Raw genomic sequence first — 14,165 nt, 5'->3', positions numbered from 1 at the left:
AGCCGAAGATCCCACTGGTGGCTGATAAATCCTAGGCCCTGCACTCCCCATGATTTAGCCAAGTCTTATTACTGGGTGCTCAGGCCTTGGGTTTCCTGAGCTTGGGTTGAGCTTTCACAGCAGTGAATACGCAATTATCCACTCCGTTTGCTTCTCCACCCCACGCCATGCTGGGCTTTACTGAGTGTTCTTACTCCTCCTTTCAGAGCTGAGCTGCCCGAATACGTCCTGGACCTTGGCTATGTTGTTCCCGGTGACATCCACACACGCATCGTGAAGGTCACCAACACCGGGCACTTCCCTGCATCTTTCCATGTTGATGGATATGTCCTAGATAACACAGGTAACCAGTGGTGGAGAGGCTTCACAGGGGCTTGAAGGAGCTGTCTCTGACACATCAGCTGAAGCCATTGGACATGGGGAGATTTGAGTACTTCCTTGGATAGCTTTTTCCTCCTTAGTGCCCCCCTGCTGGGTGCCCTGTTAAGAGCCTGAGTTGTGGCGATCAGTGCCCAGAGACCTGGTCCGCGTGTGGCTGCCCTAAAAACTCATTGCAGGGGCCAGAAGGGCTGATGCCCTCGACCGCCTCTCGGCCTCTTCTGAGTTTCTTTGTGCACTCTGAGGGTTTATGTTGCAAGGAGAAGGCCCCTCTGTGGTTCGGAAGTGCTTTGCTTAGAGTTCATAGTGCTCAGCCTTTCCTGAAGGGATCCCCCATCTTCTGTGGGATCTTCTGCTGTATCGAAACAGGCTTCCCAAAGAGGCCTTGAGGTAAGGCTGCAGCTCCGTCACGTGGTGACTGCTGTCTCTGAGGGGTGGTCAGGCATCTGTCCTAAGCCGCTGTCCAGGGAACAGCAGAGCATTCGGTATCTTAGTTGGAAATTCTCCTTTGGAGAGGTCTGTGCATCCTTCCCTGAGATGCCCGCTGAAGAAATTGCTGGAGCTCCTCAACCAATGTGGTTCATTTCTACCACGCAAGCCCTGGGTTCTGGCTGTGAAAATCCTTTTGCTTTGGGCAGTGACAAGGGGAGAAGAGCAGCTTCTCTGGAGGTGCAAAGGAGTCTTTCACGGAGCTGCCAGCCAGGACAGCCCTGTGGCCTTACCGTGCTTCTGATGTTGCTTCCTGTTGCTTGTGTATCTCAGCTGCTTTATTTTCCTGTGTTCAGGCTTCAGCGTGTGCCTGGACCGTGTGAAGCGCCTGCCCTCCTGTGAGAGCAAGACATTTGAAGTGTGCTTCGACCCACAAAGTGCCAGCCGGCCTCTGGGAAAGGTGGATGTGCTCCTGCCCATCAAGGTACTCCAGCTTCTGGGGCAGGCAGCAGGTTGGGCACAGCAGCGAGTGTCAGCCGGGCTCTCAACTGGATGCTCTGTCCTTCTCTAGGTCAGAGGAGGCCCCACATCGCAGGTCCGCCTCCGTGCCATCGTGGCTGAGCCGTCCCTCAGCCTCTCCAGGGACAGGCTGGAGTTCTCCGCTGTCCAGTGTGGGCAGTGCCAGGAAGAAACCATCCAGCTCCACAACACGTTCCAGGTCCCCTGTCAATGGTCCATCAGCGTGAATGAGCCTGTTAAGGAGGTAAAGCGCAGACAAGGTGTAACACGCAGCTTCTCGGGTGGGTTGTCTTTGCCTCTCTTGCCTTTCCTGCCCCTCTGGCTGCCTGAGCACTTGGGCTGCAGCTGGCTTGAGGGAGCTTTTGAGGGTACAGAGCAAGGCTGGTTCACCTGGGCCTGTTGACTAGCTGATGCTTCACTTGCCTGCCATCTTCACCCATTCCTCTTCCTCCTCTGAGGACACTGCCTCCCCATCTACCTGCCCTGCCAACACGTTTGCCCTCCAGTTCTAGGCAGTGGTGGCCACGTCTGGGTGGGATGAGGGTGCTCCCTGCACCGTGCCAGCATGTCGAAGCACTGCAGGAGCCGAGGCTCTGTCCTCCCAGACCAAGGAGACCTCACGCGAGTGGTTTCTGTGCACAGGTGAACAAACATCTGCCGGCGAGCGAGCATCAGAAGCTGCTCGAGGAGATGAAGTCTGCGCCCTGTGGCTTCGAGGTGCTGCCGTCAGCTGGAACGCTCGCTCCAGGACAGCAGTGCCATGTCCAAGTCCGTTTTTCACCCACGGAAGAGGTGAGATTGGAGGGTGTCACCCCCAGGAGGTGTGGCAGGGCAGTGTGGTAAGGGGAGGCCAGCAGAGGGAGCGGGGGATGAGCTCTGCCTCCACATGGAGCTTTCTGCCAGCCCTGTGCCCACCGTGCCTCAGTTTCCCCTGCACATTCCCACGCAGTTCGGGAGTCACCTTAAATGATGGAGCATTGCCAAAGGCAGTTTGCATGTGGACACCGTGACTTGGAAACTGGCAGCGTGTGACAGGATGGACGCAAGTGCTTCCATGGCAGGGGACAGTCCCAGGGATCTTTGAATTGCTCGTGGAGATTTCACCGTCTCGTGTCTGGCTTTGACCAGAGCCGAGCACTGAGCAGAGAAGACGATCCTTATTTGTGTCCAGTGAGAGCGCAGCTGCCTCTTTCACACAACTGATGTTTGCCTGGTGCTGCAGTGCCAAGACTGTGTCTGAGAAAGCAGACCTTTCTGATGAGCGTTGCGCTCCCCCATGACTAGGTGAAAACCTCTGACAGCGCATTTTAGATCCACCTGGTAGCCAACTCTCCAGTTACAGTCCACAGCAGGACTCACCGCAGTTACTCAGAGCCATGCAGATGCTGTAGCCCCTGCTCTAAGTAAATACCTCTTTTGGGTTCAGCTTAGAGGTGCTGACAAGACCCCTGAGCCTGGGGCGACTGTTGACTTGGAGGCGCTGTCACCTGGGGCTTCACGGAGGAGCTTTCTGTGCTGCTTCTTTGCAGAAGTGCTACCGGGGCGAGCTGCACATCCAGATTTGCCAGAGCAGCCAACGCCTCCAGGTGCCGGTCTTGGGACGTGGTCTGGAGCCACGGCTGGAGTTCAGCCCCGCGGAGCTCGAGCTGGGACCGCTGCTGCCACAGAGCCATGGGGAAGAGGGGACAGTGGTGGTGAAGACCCCCTGTGAGGTTTACTCGCTGGAGTTTGACCAGCAGCGCCTTGCTGAGGAGCAGGTGAGAGGGAAGGTCTGTGCACACTCCTGTAGATTCCCAGCGCTCCAGCATTCCCAGGCTTGTGCCAGGGAGACGGGGGGATGGCTTGGCTGGGGAGTCTGTTCACGTAGTGAGGGTCAAGAAACTCATCCTGTCTATGGTTTCTCTTCCCTCTCTGCGCAGCTCCTACGGACACCGCAAGGTGACAACAGCCACAACAGCTTGTTGCTGCCTCCCTGTGCCCCGGCCGGGAAGCTGACCGGTGAGGCCCAAGGAAGGGGCATAAAAGTGAAGGTGAGATGAAATCTAAACGCTAAAACTCCAGGTGGCAAGCAGCATGTTTTACTCATTTCCTCATCTCTTCCCCAGCCTACCATGGTTTGGGTTTCTGCCAGGAGAGTGGCAGAAAACCTTTTCTCCTTCTTTCCTTTTGCTTGATATCGGTCCCTGCCGCCTCAGGTTGACGTTGTGGATCCACCGGGAAAGGTGGTGAAGCTAGGAAACGTCTGCATTGGGCAGACGGTGAAGAAGATCGTCACCATAGCCAACAAGAGTGCAGCCCCTCTGGCCTTTCAGCTCAGAGTCACATCCACCGCGCCAGAGTTGCAGGAAGCTGGGGTAAGGCCCTTTCCTTCTCCGCAGAGCACTTTGGTGTGCCTGCAGGGGGCGATGAGGCGCTGTGGGTGGGAGCTAGTAGCCAATGAGAACTGTGGGCTGCCCTGGCTGCCTGTGCCTGCCCTGTCCTCCCTGCTGGCACTGCTCTGCCAGCAGATGCTTGCAGTGTGAATGCTTCAGCTGAGCTGGGTGCCAGGAGACCCGGAGAGACAGAAGGGAGAAGGCGGCACAATTCCTCTAAGCTGTTTTAGACACATACATCAGGATGCAGCCATGTATTTTAGGTGTGGAAAGGTGAGGGAGGTGAATCTTGCAAGAGGGAGATTTACAGCTCTGTTTGAACTTCCCTGAAAGCTTTAGAAGACAGAGCTGAGCTCAGCGTGACCAGGTGGACACGTGGCAGAAACACCTTTGGTATTAGCTAGGAATGCCTAGGAGGGAATGAGTGGGAGTGGGGCAGTGTTGGTGGGGACAGAAGAGGAATTGGAAGCCTCTTCCGTGAGTCTGATGAGGGAGGCTCCACAGCTCGCTTGCCAGATGAAATAGTCTGCCTTCATTTCTTGGGGTAGGTTCTGTGCTTGAAGCCCAGCAAGGAGCTAAAGCTGAAGCCCAGAGGAGACAGAGGCAAAGTGGAGGTGACCTTCTCCCCGAAGCGCCCCATCCAGCCGTTCAGCGGGGAAGTGCTGCTGGAGTGCGGCGGGCTGGCGCGCTCCCTCTTTGTGGTGCGGGGCTCCTGCCAGGGCAGCCTCGTGAGCTTGGACCAGGAGCAGCTCAGCTTTGGAGCCGTGGTGCAGCAGAGCTACACGTGGCGGCGCGTGGTCATGCGGAACGCGGGCGTCACAGGAGTCAGGTAAAGCAGAAGCCCGCCCCCTCTGAGGGCTGAGAGCTTGGATGAGGGTTGTGTGGGGCCGTAGTGTGCCCAGATAGTTCCCCTGTGCTTCTCCATCCCGGTGGAGAGTTGTGCAGCCATGGCCGTGCAGTCAGGCCCTAGAAGTTAGCAAAAGGGTACAAGCCCCCTTGCCTGTGGGTGCAGTGGGTCCTGCCCAGCCTGAAGCCTTATTGCCAGGTGGCTCAGCATCAGGCCTGAGATGTGGTGGGAAAACCCACAAGAGACTTAGAGCCTCACACTCAGACTTACCCTGCCTTCAGAGCTCCCCGTGGCTAATCCTTCTTTCCTGTGCTTGTGCTTTCCTGGGCAAGGTTTACGTGGGACGTGGAGAGCTTCAAGCCGGACTTTTCCATCAGCCCCACGAAGGGTTACATCAGCCCAGGGAGGGATGTCCCCTTCGTTGTGACCTTCCGCCCCTCGAAGCTGAGCCAGGCTGTCCAGTACGAGGGGCTGCGGTGCTTCATCCAGGGCAGTGAGGCGCTGCGGCTTACGCTGTCAGGATCCTGCGTGGAGGCCCCTGGCCCCAAAGAGGTAACGCAGCAGGGACAGGATGGGCCCCTGGAGCCCAGCATTTGCACCACATCTCTCGCAGGGCAGGAACTGAAGGACACTTGTGAGCACAGACTTGCTCGTGCCAGAGTATCCCAGAGAGAAAGTGCTGGGCAGGATTGCCAGAATTCCTGAGCCCTCTCATTGCCTTTCTCCCCTGTTCAAGGTGCTGCTCCTGCAGTGAGCAGCTGGGCTGTCGTGGCTCTGCACTGCAGCATCCGTGCCATGGGAACACCCTGCCGGGCTCTTCTGAGACCCTCCCCACAGAGCCACCCCGCTGGATGCCGGCACTGCACCCGCAGCCACACTTCTCCCCCCTGCCGGGCCAGGGCTAGGGCATTCAGCAGTAGGAAGGGGCAAGGCATCTGCATCCAGCCCCTGGGAGCGGGCAACTTGGCAGCTGTTGGCTCTTGCTCCCAAAGAGAGCGTGGAGGTCCTCTTCATCCTGCCCATGAAGGAAGGGGCTGTGTGGCTGCAGATCTTGTCCTTGCACTGGAGTTTCCTTTCAGGACTCCCCGTTTCCTTTCAGCCAGCATGCGAAAGGCTTGTTCTGCTCCCTTCTTCAACAACAAGCAGCTGGATTTACTCCAAAAGCTATGGCCAAAGTGTAATTTTTGCACGTGACAAGGGAAAGCTGCTCCCTGTGCTCCAGGTGCTGGTGTAGAGCCAGCGTGAGAAGAGTGGGAAGGGTTGTGGGTGCGAGCCAGCAGCCTCTGTGCTCCTCTGTTCCAGACCCTGACTTTCAGCTGCAGTGTGCGTGAGAGGCAGAGCCAGACCATCCTCCTTTCCAACCCAAGCAACGAGGCCTGGACCCTGCAGCCCATCATTGAGGGGAAGTACTGGAAAGGGCCTGAATTTATCCATCTGGAGGCCAGGCAAAAAGAAAAGGCCTACCAGGTCACCTACAGACCCCTAAGCATGAGCTCTGAGAACAAGAAGCATCAGGTACGTGAGCTGTGCCAGCGTGCTGAGCCTGGTGGCACGACCCTCGTAGCTCCCCCTGCTTTGGGCAGGAGGCTGGAGGAGATGACCTTCAGAGGTCCTGTCCAAGCTGAAGGTGTCCTGTGCTCTCTGTTGGAAGCTGGGTTTTGTGGTGGCTGGAGGCCAGGCCCGGGCAAAGGGCAGACGGGAACTGGGGAGTGACCCCACAGGTGTTGGAGCAGCTAAGCTAACAAGGCAGGCTTTCTGAAGGGCAAGAAATGAAGTTTGTTCTGCGCAGCTCCTGGTTGCTGCTTGTGGCAGCCCAGGGGGCTCAGAGACCCCCATGCTCAGTGCACAGGCTGCACAGGCTCTCCAAGCCCTGGGCACGACCACTTCTGCCAGCACCACCTGGCTGGTGTCCTGCAGCTTGCAGGGAGCAAGAAGGGCAAAGGTGCCCTGCAGTTTCTCAGTGCCCCCCTGGCCGTGAGCAGGCAGGTGGGAAACGAGAGAGATCTCTTGACAGTCATGCAGGAGCTTTGGGAGGAGCCCTTCCTGCAGGTCTCAGGCTGGGCACATGGGGGTGACTAGCCCCTCTGCAATGTTTTCTGTGCCACGCCAGCGACAAGCTCCTAAATGAAAGGGGTCAGTTGAGAAGGGCTCTGGGGTGCTGGAGCTGCTCCAGTGAGAGCCTCAGGCATGGAACTGTCCCGGGGTGCTGCAGAGCCGACTTGTCCTATTCGTTGTCTGTAGGGCTCCATCTTCTTCCCCCTGCCGGACGGGACAGGCTTACGCTACCACCTGGAAGGAACTGCTGAAGCCCCCCGGTGTTCAGGGGCCATTTCCCGGCAGGTTCCATGCAGGAGTTCCCACACGGAGCTCATCCCTGTGTCCAACTGGCTGCACAGCCCACAGAGGTGAGTCCAGCCCAGGAAGTCTGGTCCCATCAGCAATCCCTGCAGCAGCACAAGGAAGGAAGCTTCCAGTGCCTGGAAGCGCCTTCCTGGAAGCTTTTCCCTCTCCTTGGCCATGTCTGGCCATCCCCACGTTCTGCCTGTGCAGAGCCATCCTGGAGGGCTTTCCTCCAAGGGGGATGAGAGCTGGCGCCCTGTGCCTGAGGCACTGAGGATGAGAGGGGCTGTATTGTACCCCCACAGGATGGGTATCCTAGGCGAGTCCTTTCTGTTGACCTTCACTGCATCCTTCTCACCCACAGGCTCCTGGTGGTTATTGACATGCTGAAACCAGAGAACGTGGAAAGCAGTTCTGTGCTGCAGGGGTGTTCCTACATTGACGTGCCAAGCTCTGCAAAGAAGGACTACCAGCTCACCTTCTTCTCCTACAAAGAAGGAGTCTTCAGGGCAAAGGTGAGTGAGGACACTGGTCTGCAGGGCCCTTCAAGGAGCTGTTGGCTCACCGAGAAGCTACACGCCTCTTTTCATACCTCCGTGTGCACGGGTCCTATGAAATAGCACACGTGCTTTCTCTGGTCTGGCACTCTTCCTCGGTGGGTGCTCATAGCCATTCCTGGAAGCAGGGCGCTGAGCTCACTGGGCTCTTTTGGGTCTATTTTCATGTGTGCAGTGAGCAGCACTTGCCTTTCTGTCTGATTCAGGTGACCTTCCTCAACGAGACAACCGGAGAGTACTTGTTCCACGTGGTGACTTTCAAGGTGACGGCTTCGGGACCCATCGGCACTGTGAAAATGAGCACCGCTGTTCGGCAGAGGGTGTCCTCCACCGTCAAGGTGGACAACCCTCTGCCTGTCCCGGTGACGTTTGACGTCACCTGCGAAGTGCCCGATGTCAGCGCTCCACAGCACTTTACTGTTCCTGCACAGTCGAAGGTAGGAGCAAAGCTCCTCCGGCTCACTCTGCTCTCCCTGCTCCTGGCTAGAGGGGGTGCTCTTGAAGGGTGATGCCTGAAAGGAGCCCTCTGGGGCTTCTTTCCGTGGTGGCAGCTCCCTGCCGATGATCTAGAGAGGGAGCAGGGTGCGAGAATATCCCCAGTGGGAATCCTCCTGCGCTGGTGGAGTCTGCCCTGCTGCCCCCTGTAACACGCTGCCACTGGGCCTCACGTGGCAGGTCCTTGTGCCACGTGCCCCTCGTTCAGTGTGGTGCTTCTAGCTGTGAGTGGCTGCAGGACAAGCCTCAGCCCACGGCCGGGTTGTCTGCAGCCTGGATTGACAGGAGGCGGTGTGTGCCCTGGGGCTTTCTAGGGTGGGAAGCTTCTAGCATGATGCTGGAGGGCTCTGAGCTGTTGGGATCTGTCCCTAAGTGAACCGTCTCCCAGAAGGAGCAAGGCTGTGCCCGAGAGAGAGGGAATCAGAGCAGGGAAGGCGGCACAGCCTTCCAGCACTGCCTGAGCACAGCAGGGACCAGCTGCCCCCTTCTCAGGCTGGCGTGTTCCCTGCCTCTGCCTGACGCAGTGGCTTTTTCCTTCCTTCCTTCCTCCCAGGCGGATCTTGTCTTGGAGTATCAGCCCCTGAAAACGGGTGAGAGCACCGGGCACCTGGTGCTCCAGAGCAGCGACTTGGGCTCTCTGTCTTACAACCTGCAGCTGAAAGCCATCTCGCAGAGGCCAGAGAAGCCCGTGTATTTCCGCGCCACGCTGGGCTCCCGTCAGACCATCACCACCAAAATACGGAATTTTGCCCAGCAGAAGACCGAGTACCTGCTGCAGGTGAGCCCGGGCTGCCGGGGCTCTGGCTGGCAGGCAGCTCCTCTGGCCAGCACCAGCCCTCTCCACCAAGGGGTCCAAGTGCCTCTGGCTTGGCCTGGCAGAGCCAAGGTGGCCACGTGAGCCCAGGGGTCTTGCCACTCGTGTGGGCTTGTTGCCAGCTGCACTGTCCTCCCGTGTGGGCGCGTGTCTGCTGCCCTGGTCGGAGCTGCTTTTGCAGGCCCTGTGGTGCCTGGGCTTGCTTCCCCCTTGCAGCCCAGGTCTGGCAGTCAGGGGTCTTGGGGCTTGGGTGCAGGGTTGTCCCTGATGGGCACGTTTGCACAGTTGTCATGCCCATTCAGGGCAGGCACTCACCAGGGGTGTGGTGTGGGTGGGAGAGGCCAGGGCCAGGGGACCATCGTGTTCTTCCCGAGGTGCTGGCTCTGCTGTTGTGACCCGCCCTCCATGGTCTCTTGTCTCCCCTGCGCAGACCGACTGTGCCGACTTCCAGACGGCAAAATCCATCAGTGCGGCACCTGCTGGCGCTGGGGGCTCGGACCTGAGCGTGGAAGTGACCTTTGAGCCCTGCCAGCTGGGCGAAGCCAAGGCCACGCTGCAGCTCAGCTCCGCATTGGGCGGGCAGTACCGCATCCCACTCATCGGCCTTGCACTGCCCCCTGAAGCCCAGGGCCCCTTCCTCATCCCAGCCGGCGGCTCCACCTCCATCTCCTTCAGGAACGTCTTCCCGAAGGCCACGGCGTTCCAGTATGCAGTAAAGCACCCGGCCTTCACCGTCAGGGCCCCCGAGATGCTGCGCGCCAAGAGCAGCACCACCATCACCGTCTCCTTCAGGGGCGGCCGGGCTCCTGTCACCAGCAGGCTGGTGGTCTCTTGCCCTGGGGGCTCCTGGATCTACCACCTCCGGGGCCTGCCCTCCACCCTCAAGTGACCAGCTGCCCGCGGCCCTTCCCGCCACGTTCGTGCTCTCTGGAGCAAATAAATTTCATTTAAATCCCTCCCACACGACGTCCTTGTCTCTAAACGGGAGAGACATGAATTTGCTGGATGGACAGCCGGTGGACAAGGAATTGGCTGGATGACTGCGCACAGAGAGTCGCGGTCAATGGCTGAATGTCCAGCTGGAGACCTGTGACGAATGGAGTCCCTCAGGGGTCGGTGTTGGGGCAGACCCTGTTCAACGTCTTTGTCGGCGACACAGACAGTGGGATCGAGCACCCTCAGCAAGTTTGCTGACGCCACCGAGCGGTGTAGTGCAGTCGATGCGCTGGAGGGAAGGGATGGCATCCAGAGGGACCCGGACATGCTGGAGAGGTGTCCAGCCTCATCAAGTTCAACAAGGCCGAGTGCAGGCTCCTGCCCCTGGGTCAGGGCAATCCCAGGCACAGCTGCAGGCTGCGCAGAGAAGTGATTCAGAGCAGCCTGAGGAGAAGGACCTGGGGGTGGGAACATGAGCCGGCTTCAGCGTGCGCTTGAGCCCCGAAACCGCCTGTGTCCTGGGCTGTATCACCAACAGCATGAGCAGCAGGTCAAGGGAGGTGATCCTGCTCCTCTCCTCTGCTCTCATGAGAACCCCGCGCGGAGCACTGTGTACACTTCCGGTGTCCTGAACAGAAGGACATAGAGCTGTTGGAGCAAATCCAGAGGAGGGCCGCCATGCTGCTAAGGGGGATGGAGCAGCTCCTGTACAAAGACAGGCTGAGAAAGTCGAGGCTCTTCAGCCTGGAGAAGGGAAGGCTGCGTGGAGAGCTCATAGCAGCCTTCCAGTACGTGAAGGGGGCCTACAAGGATGCTGCGGAGGGACTCTTGGTCAGGGACGGTAGCGACAGGACGAGGGGTGATGGGCTTAAAGTGAACTGGAGGAAGTTCAGGTCAGCTAGAAGGAAGAAATTCTTCACTGTGCGGGTGGTGAGGCCCTGGCACAGGTTGCCCAAAGCAGTGGTGAATGCTCCATCCCTGGCAGTGTTCAAGGCCAGGCTGGACGGAGCCTTGGGTGACACGGTTTAGTGCCAGGTGTCCCTGCCTGTGGCAAGGGGGTTGGAACTAAATGATCTTAAGGTCCTTTCCAACCCTAACTATTCTCTGATTCTCCGATTCTCTGACTGTGCACATCAAGATCCCGTGGACTGAGTTGGTGGGGAACTGGAATCCAGCTGTTTGGAAGTATCCCCCCAAAAATGTGTGCGCACCCTTCCGCGCAAAGGCAGGTCTCTAAACTGAAGGAAATGCATGTCCGGTGGGTCCTGATGCCCCATATAGGCTGGAGCTTTTTTCTTGGCAGACACAGGGAGGTGATGGGAGAAAGGATGCTTTGATAGCAGCTGCTCCTTCTGTTAACAATAAAGGATGCGGTTTGGCGCGTCTGTTATGATTATTGTTATTATTATGCCTACTGCTTAATGGCAGGAGTTTCAAAGTTAGGAATGGCACTTGTCCTTTTAATGGTGAGAATGCTGCTTTGTCCTGTCTCTCTTTTGAGCCCAGGTTTCGGAGAGAAGTGACACTTAATTTCTGTTGTGACTTTTGGCATATGTAAGGAAGCACAGGAGGAACGTGTTTAACTTTGGGGAGATCGTCTGATGACTCCCACCTTCGCTGAGGCTGCCAGGTTTTGGCAAATGTGGTTTGGGGTGAAAGCTGATGAAGTGTCTCAGTATAAGTCGGTTGTGATGTGCCCGAGAGTCGTGCAAACTTGAGGTCAGTTTAGTTTTGCAGCCCTGCTGTTGCAGGTTTCCAGTGAAGGACAGATATGTAGGCCCGGTGATTAGCTGTGAGCGACATGATTTTTCTGAAACCAGAAGTTTTTTTGGAGCCAGCGTAACATTTTGAAATCAGTTGCCTGAGGCTTGGATGAATTGGGTACTCCTCTGAGTGAAAATGCTGTGGGGATTTTGTTCTGAGTTGCATTAAAGCTGAGAGATGTGCTGCTTGTTTTCACTGATTTTGTGCCATGTTTAGAGTCGTTTGGCTGTGCTAAGGTTGAGGACGACCGTGACTGTGTGGTAACTGTAAAGGGAGATGAAAGTTTTACGTGATTCCGGGAAGCAGGGAATGTCCATGCTAGGAGAGATTTCACATTGCTGGACACATCCCTGCACAGTCCGTTTGTGCGGAGGCGTTAGGCCGGGGACACGCAAAGTCTCTTTCACCTGAATTTTGGCGTGGTTCTGTGCTTGATCCTGCCGATGACCCATGTGGTGTGCTTTGAGGAGTGAAAGGGAGAGGAAAGAAGCATTCTAAAGCATGTAGAAATGTGGCAGTATTCCTGTCGGCTGCAAGCGCTGCTGGGGAAGCAGATGCTGGTTGCCTTTTCTCTTCTAGACGAATGACTTTCACTGGCAAGACAACTGCTGTGCTGTGAAGCTGCCAGATGGACCTGTAGGTAGACTTGGGGCAGCGGGGATGTCATGGGGGGAATTTGGGAAGGCAGAGGGAGCCCATGGTGGCAGCAGGGACCGAGCAGGGCTTTGGAGGGATGTGGCGGGAGGTGCTTGTGTTGCTTCTCTCTTCAGGAGCAGCTGTTTCAGGCTTACCTGGATGATGACGGTAACGAGAGAGGGGTTTTGTTGGGCCTACGTCCCCAGGAGGGGTGCACTATGCCTGCCCTTTGTTTTCACTTTGTGCCTGGTGTTTCTAGGCCTTGAAATTGTGCTGTGGGCTCAAATGGACAGTGAAGTCAAGGAGGACGAGCGCAGGATCAGTTCTCAGGGAGACAGGAGGTGTGTAAGTTGTGGTGTCTCGTAGCTTTTGTGGGAGACAAAGAAGCCTGGTGGGCCAGGAAGAGCAGGACTAAGGATTGGCATTTCTAGAGGATTCTGTGCCTTCAGAGCTCTCTGTAGATGTCAGCCAGTTTGTCTGCTGCCGTGCAAGTGCTGCTCGCTGGGGAGGAGAAATCCTTCTCTGCCAAGTGGATGCTCCTCCCCAGCTGCATTTCAGCTCCCTTTGCCAGGGAGGCTGGAGAAAGGGCTGCCCTGATGCGGCTGATTTTCCTTGCCCTGTTCTGGTTTTCTTCATCAATAGAGGGCGCTGAAGACACCAGCTGGATGCTCGGTGCCCTTCCACGTCCCTCTTGAAGGTGTTTAGGTGGGTGACCGAGGCAGGAGGCAGCAGCTGTAACCTGACTGCAGATGTGATGGGCATCGAAGCCCACAGCAGATCTGGACTGTGAAACCTTGTGTCCCCCGTGGGACAAGACCTTGCTTGTAGGCAGTTGCTGGAGAAAAGCTGATGTGTCATAAAGGTAGACGTTAGTTTTCCTGCGCATTATCGTCTGTTCTACCCGCCAAGCTGAGGTGCTTTTCTGTCTGCCTTCAGGACTGCTGCAGGCACCTGTTTTAAAGACATGTTGGTCCAGGCAGCGTGCTGAAAGGTAAGTTAAGGTTTGTCAGCCATGCTTGTTGCTCCCAGTGAGTTAGTCTGGTAAAAGATACCGTTTTCTGCTACGAAAGCTCATTGCGTATGTTGTTTGAGGTGTTAGAGAGGCTGATTACAGAGAGAGGGGGTAGATCAGGCTCTCCGTAGTACCCACAGCACTGTGTTGGGTGCGAGTTGTTTGCCAGCCCTTGTGACTCTGCTGCTCCCAAGCAGGTAGGGCTGGCCTTGCCTCACAGGTAGGAAAGTTGGTTCCCTGTGAGATCAACCCCCTTGCCTGGTGCCTGGCAGAGCTGTAATTAGACAAGCGCAAATTTGTCACCTGCTGTGTCACCCTTGGTCCATCCACCTCCCCTGCTCTTGGAGTCCCTGTGCTGCTTTGTAAGGGAGAGTTTTGCAGGGCTGCCCTGGGGACAGGAATGAAGCAAAGGCCCACCCCCACAGGAAGGGTGGTGGCTCTGTGAAGCTTCTCTTATGTTCTTGGGATTAGGACATCACCTGGGTGTGCTGAGGCTTCCTGGAATGCTGGAATACCCGAGCTACAGGCTGGGAGCTGGGAGCGTGAGATTCCTGCAGGCCCTGCTGGGGATCTCAGCTCCCATACAGGGACTTTGCTCCAGGGTTTGCTGGTGCTGGGAGGCAGAGGCATGCTGGAAAGAAAGGCTTTGGGCATCGTGGCTCTTTGGGCCAGCACAAGCACCCCTTGCTGTTTGCAGGGACGGGAGGCTTCCAGACAGTCCTCATGTGTCGTCTTTCCTGATGGCAGACAGGAAAGGACTGTCCTTTCCTGACAAAAGGAGCTCTTCTTGACCAAGATTTCGTCTGCTCCTGCTGTCTGTTGCCCACCTGAAATCCTCCTTGTCTCCCGATGGCCTTGTTGTCCTTCCAAGAGCAGCCAGTTGTGCTCCTGCTGCAGTGGGGAGAGGGATGGAGTCAGGATGGGCCAGTGGCTGGCAGCCTCCGGCTTCCTTTTCCGTTTCCATCCATCCCCTCTCTTCCCTTTTAATGAGAAGACTTCCCAGTGTGAGAGGAAGTCACCAATGGGGTACTGGGGTCCTTGCTTTCATCCTTGGCAGGGAGAGGCT

General features: G+C 57.0%; 1 protein-coding gene across 1 annotated transcript in view; it reads left to right on the top strand.

Annotated features, from left to right (window-relative positions):
- Positions 1-9,710, top strand: part of LOC133277464 (hydrocephalus-inducing protein-like) — a 43,938-nt gene extending 34,228 nt beyond the window's left edge. The window contains exons 24-38 of the mRNA XM_061469304.1: positions 207-343; positions 1,164-1,291; positions 1,379-1,570; positions 1,969-2,118; positions 2,856-3,083; positions 3,246-3,356; positions 3,522-3,680; positions 4,247-4,527; positions 4,878-5,097; positions 5,848-6,060; positions 6,787-6,950; positions 7,250-7,400; positions 7,649-7,879; positions 8,491-8,715; positions 9,182-9,710. Coding sequence (XP_061325288.1) covers positions 207-343; positions 1,164-1,291; positions 1,379-1,570; positions 1,969-2,118; positions 2,856-3,083; positions 3,246-3,356; positions 3,522-3,680; positions 4,247-4,527; positions 4,878-5,097; positions 5,848-6,060; positions 6,787-6,950; positions 7,250-7,400; positions 7,649-7,879; positions 8,491-8,715; positions 9,182-9,640 — 3,049 coding nt within the window. The 3' untranslated portion in view covers positions 9,641-9,710. The remainder of the gene's footprint in view (positions 1-206; positions 344-1,163; positions 1,292-1,378; positions 1,571-1,968; positions 2,119-2,855; positions 3,084-3,245; positions 3,357-3,521; positions 3,681-4,246; positions 4,528-4,877; positions 5,098-5,847; positions 6,061-6,786; positions 6,951-7,249; positions 7,401-7,648; positions 7,880-8,490; positions 8,716-9,181) is intronic.
- Positions 9,711-14,165: the final 4,455 nt, after the last annotated feature.

Source organism: Pezoporus flaviventris, unplaced genomic scaffold (assembly GCF_033815535.1).
Source record: "Pezoporus flaviventris isolate CSIRO_AGI_PZ_B2104156 unplaced genomic scaffold, CSIRO_AGI_Pfla_v1 ptg000056l, whole genome shotgun sequence".
Taxonomy (NCBI): domain Eukaryota; kingdom Metazoa; phylum Chordata; class Aves; order Psittaciformes; family Psittacidae; genus Pezoporus; species Pezoporus flaviventris.
This window is presented reverse-complemented; position numbering and strand designations above follow the sequence as displayed.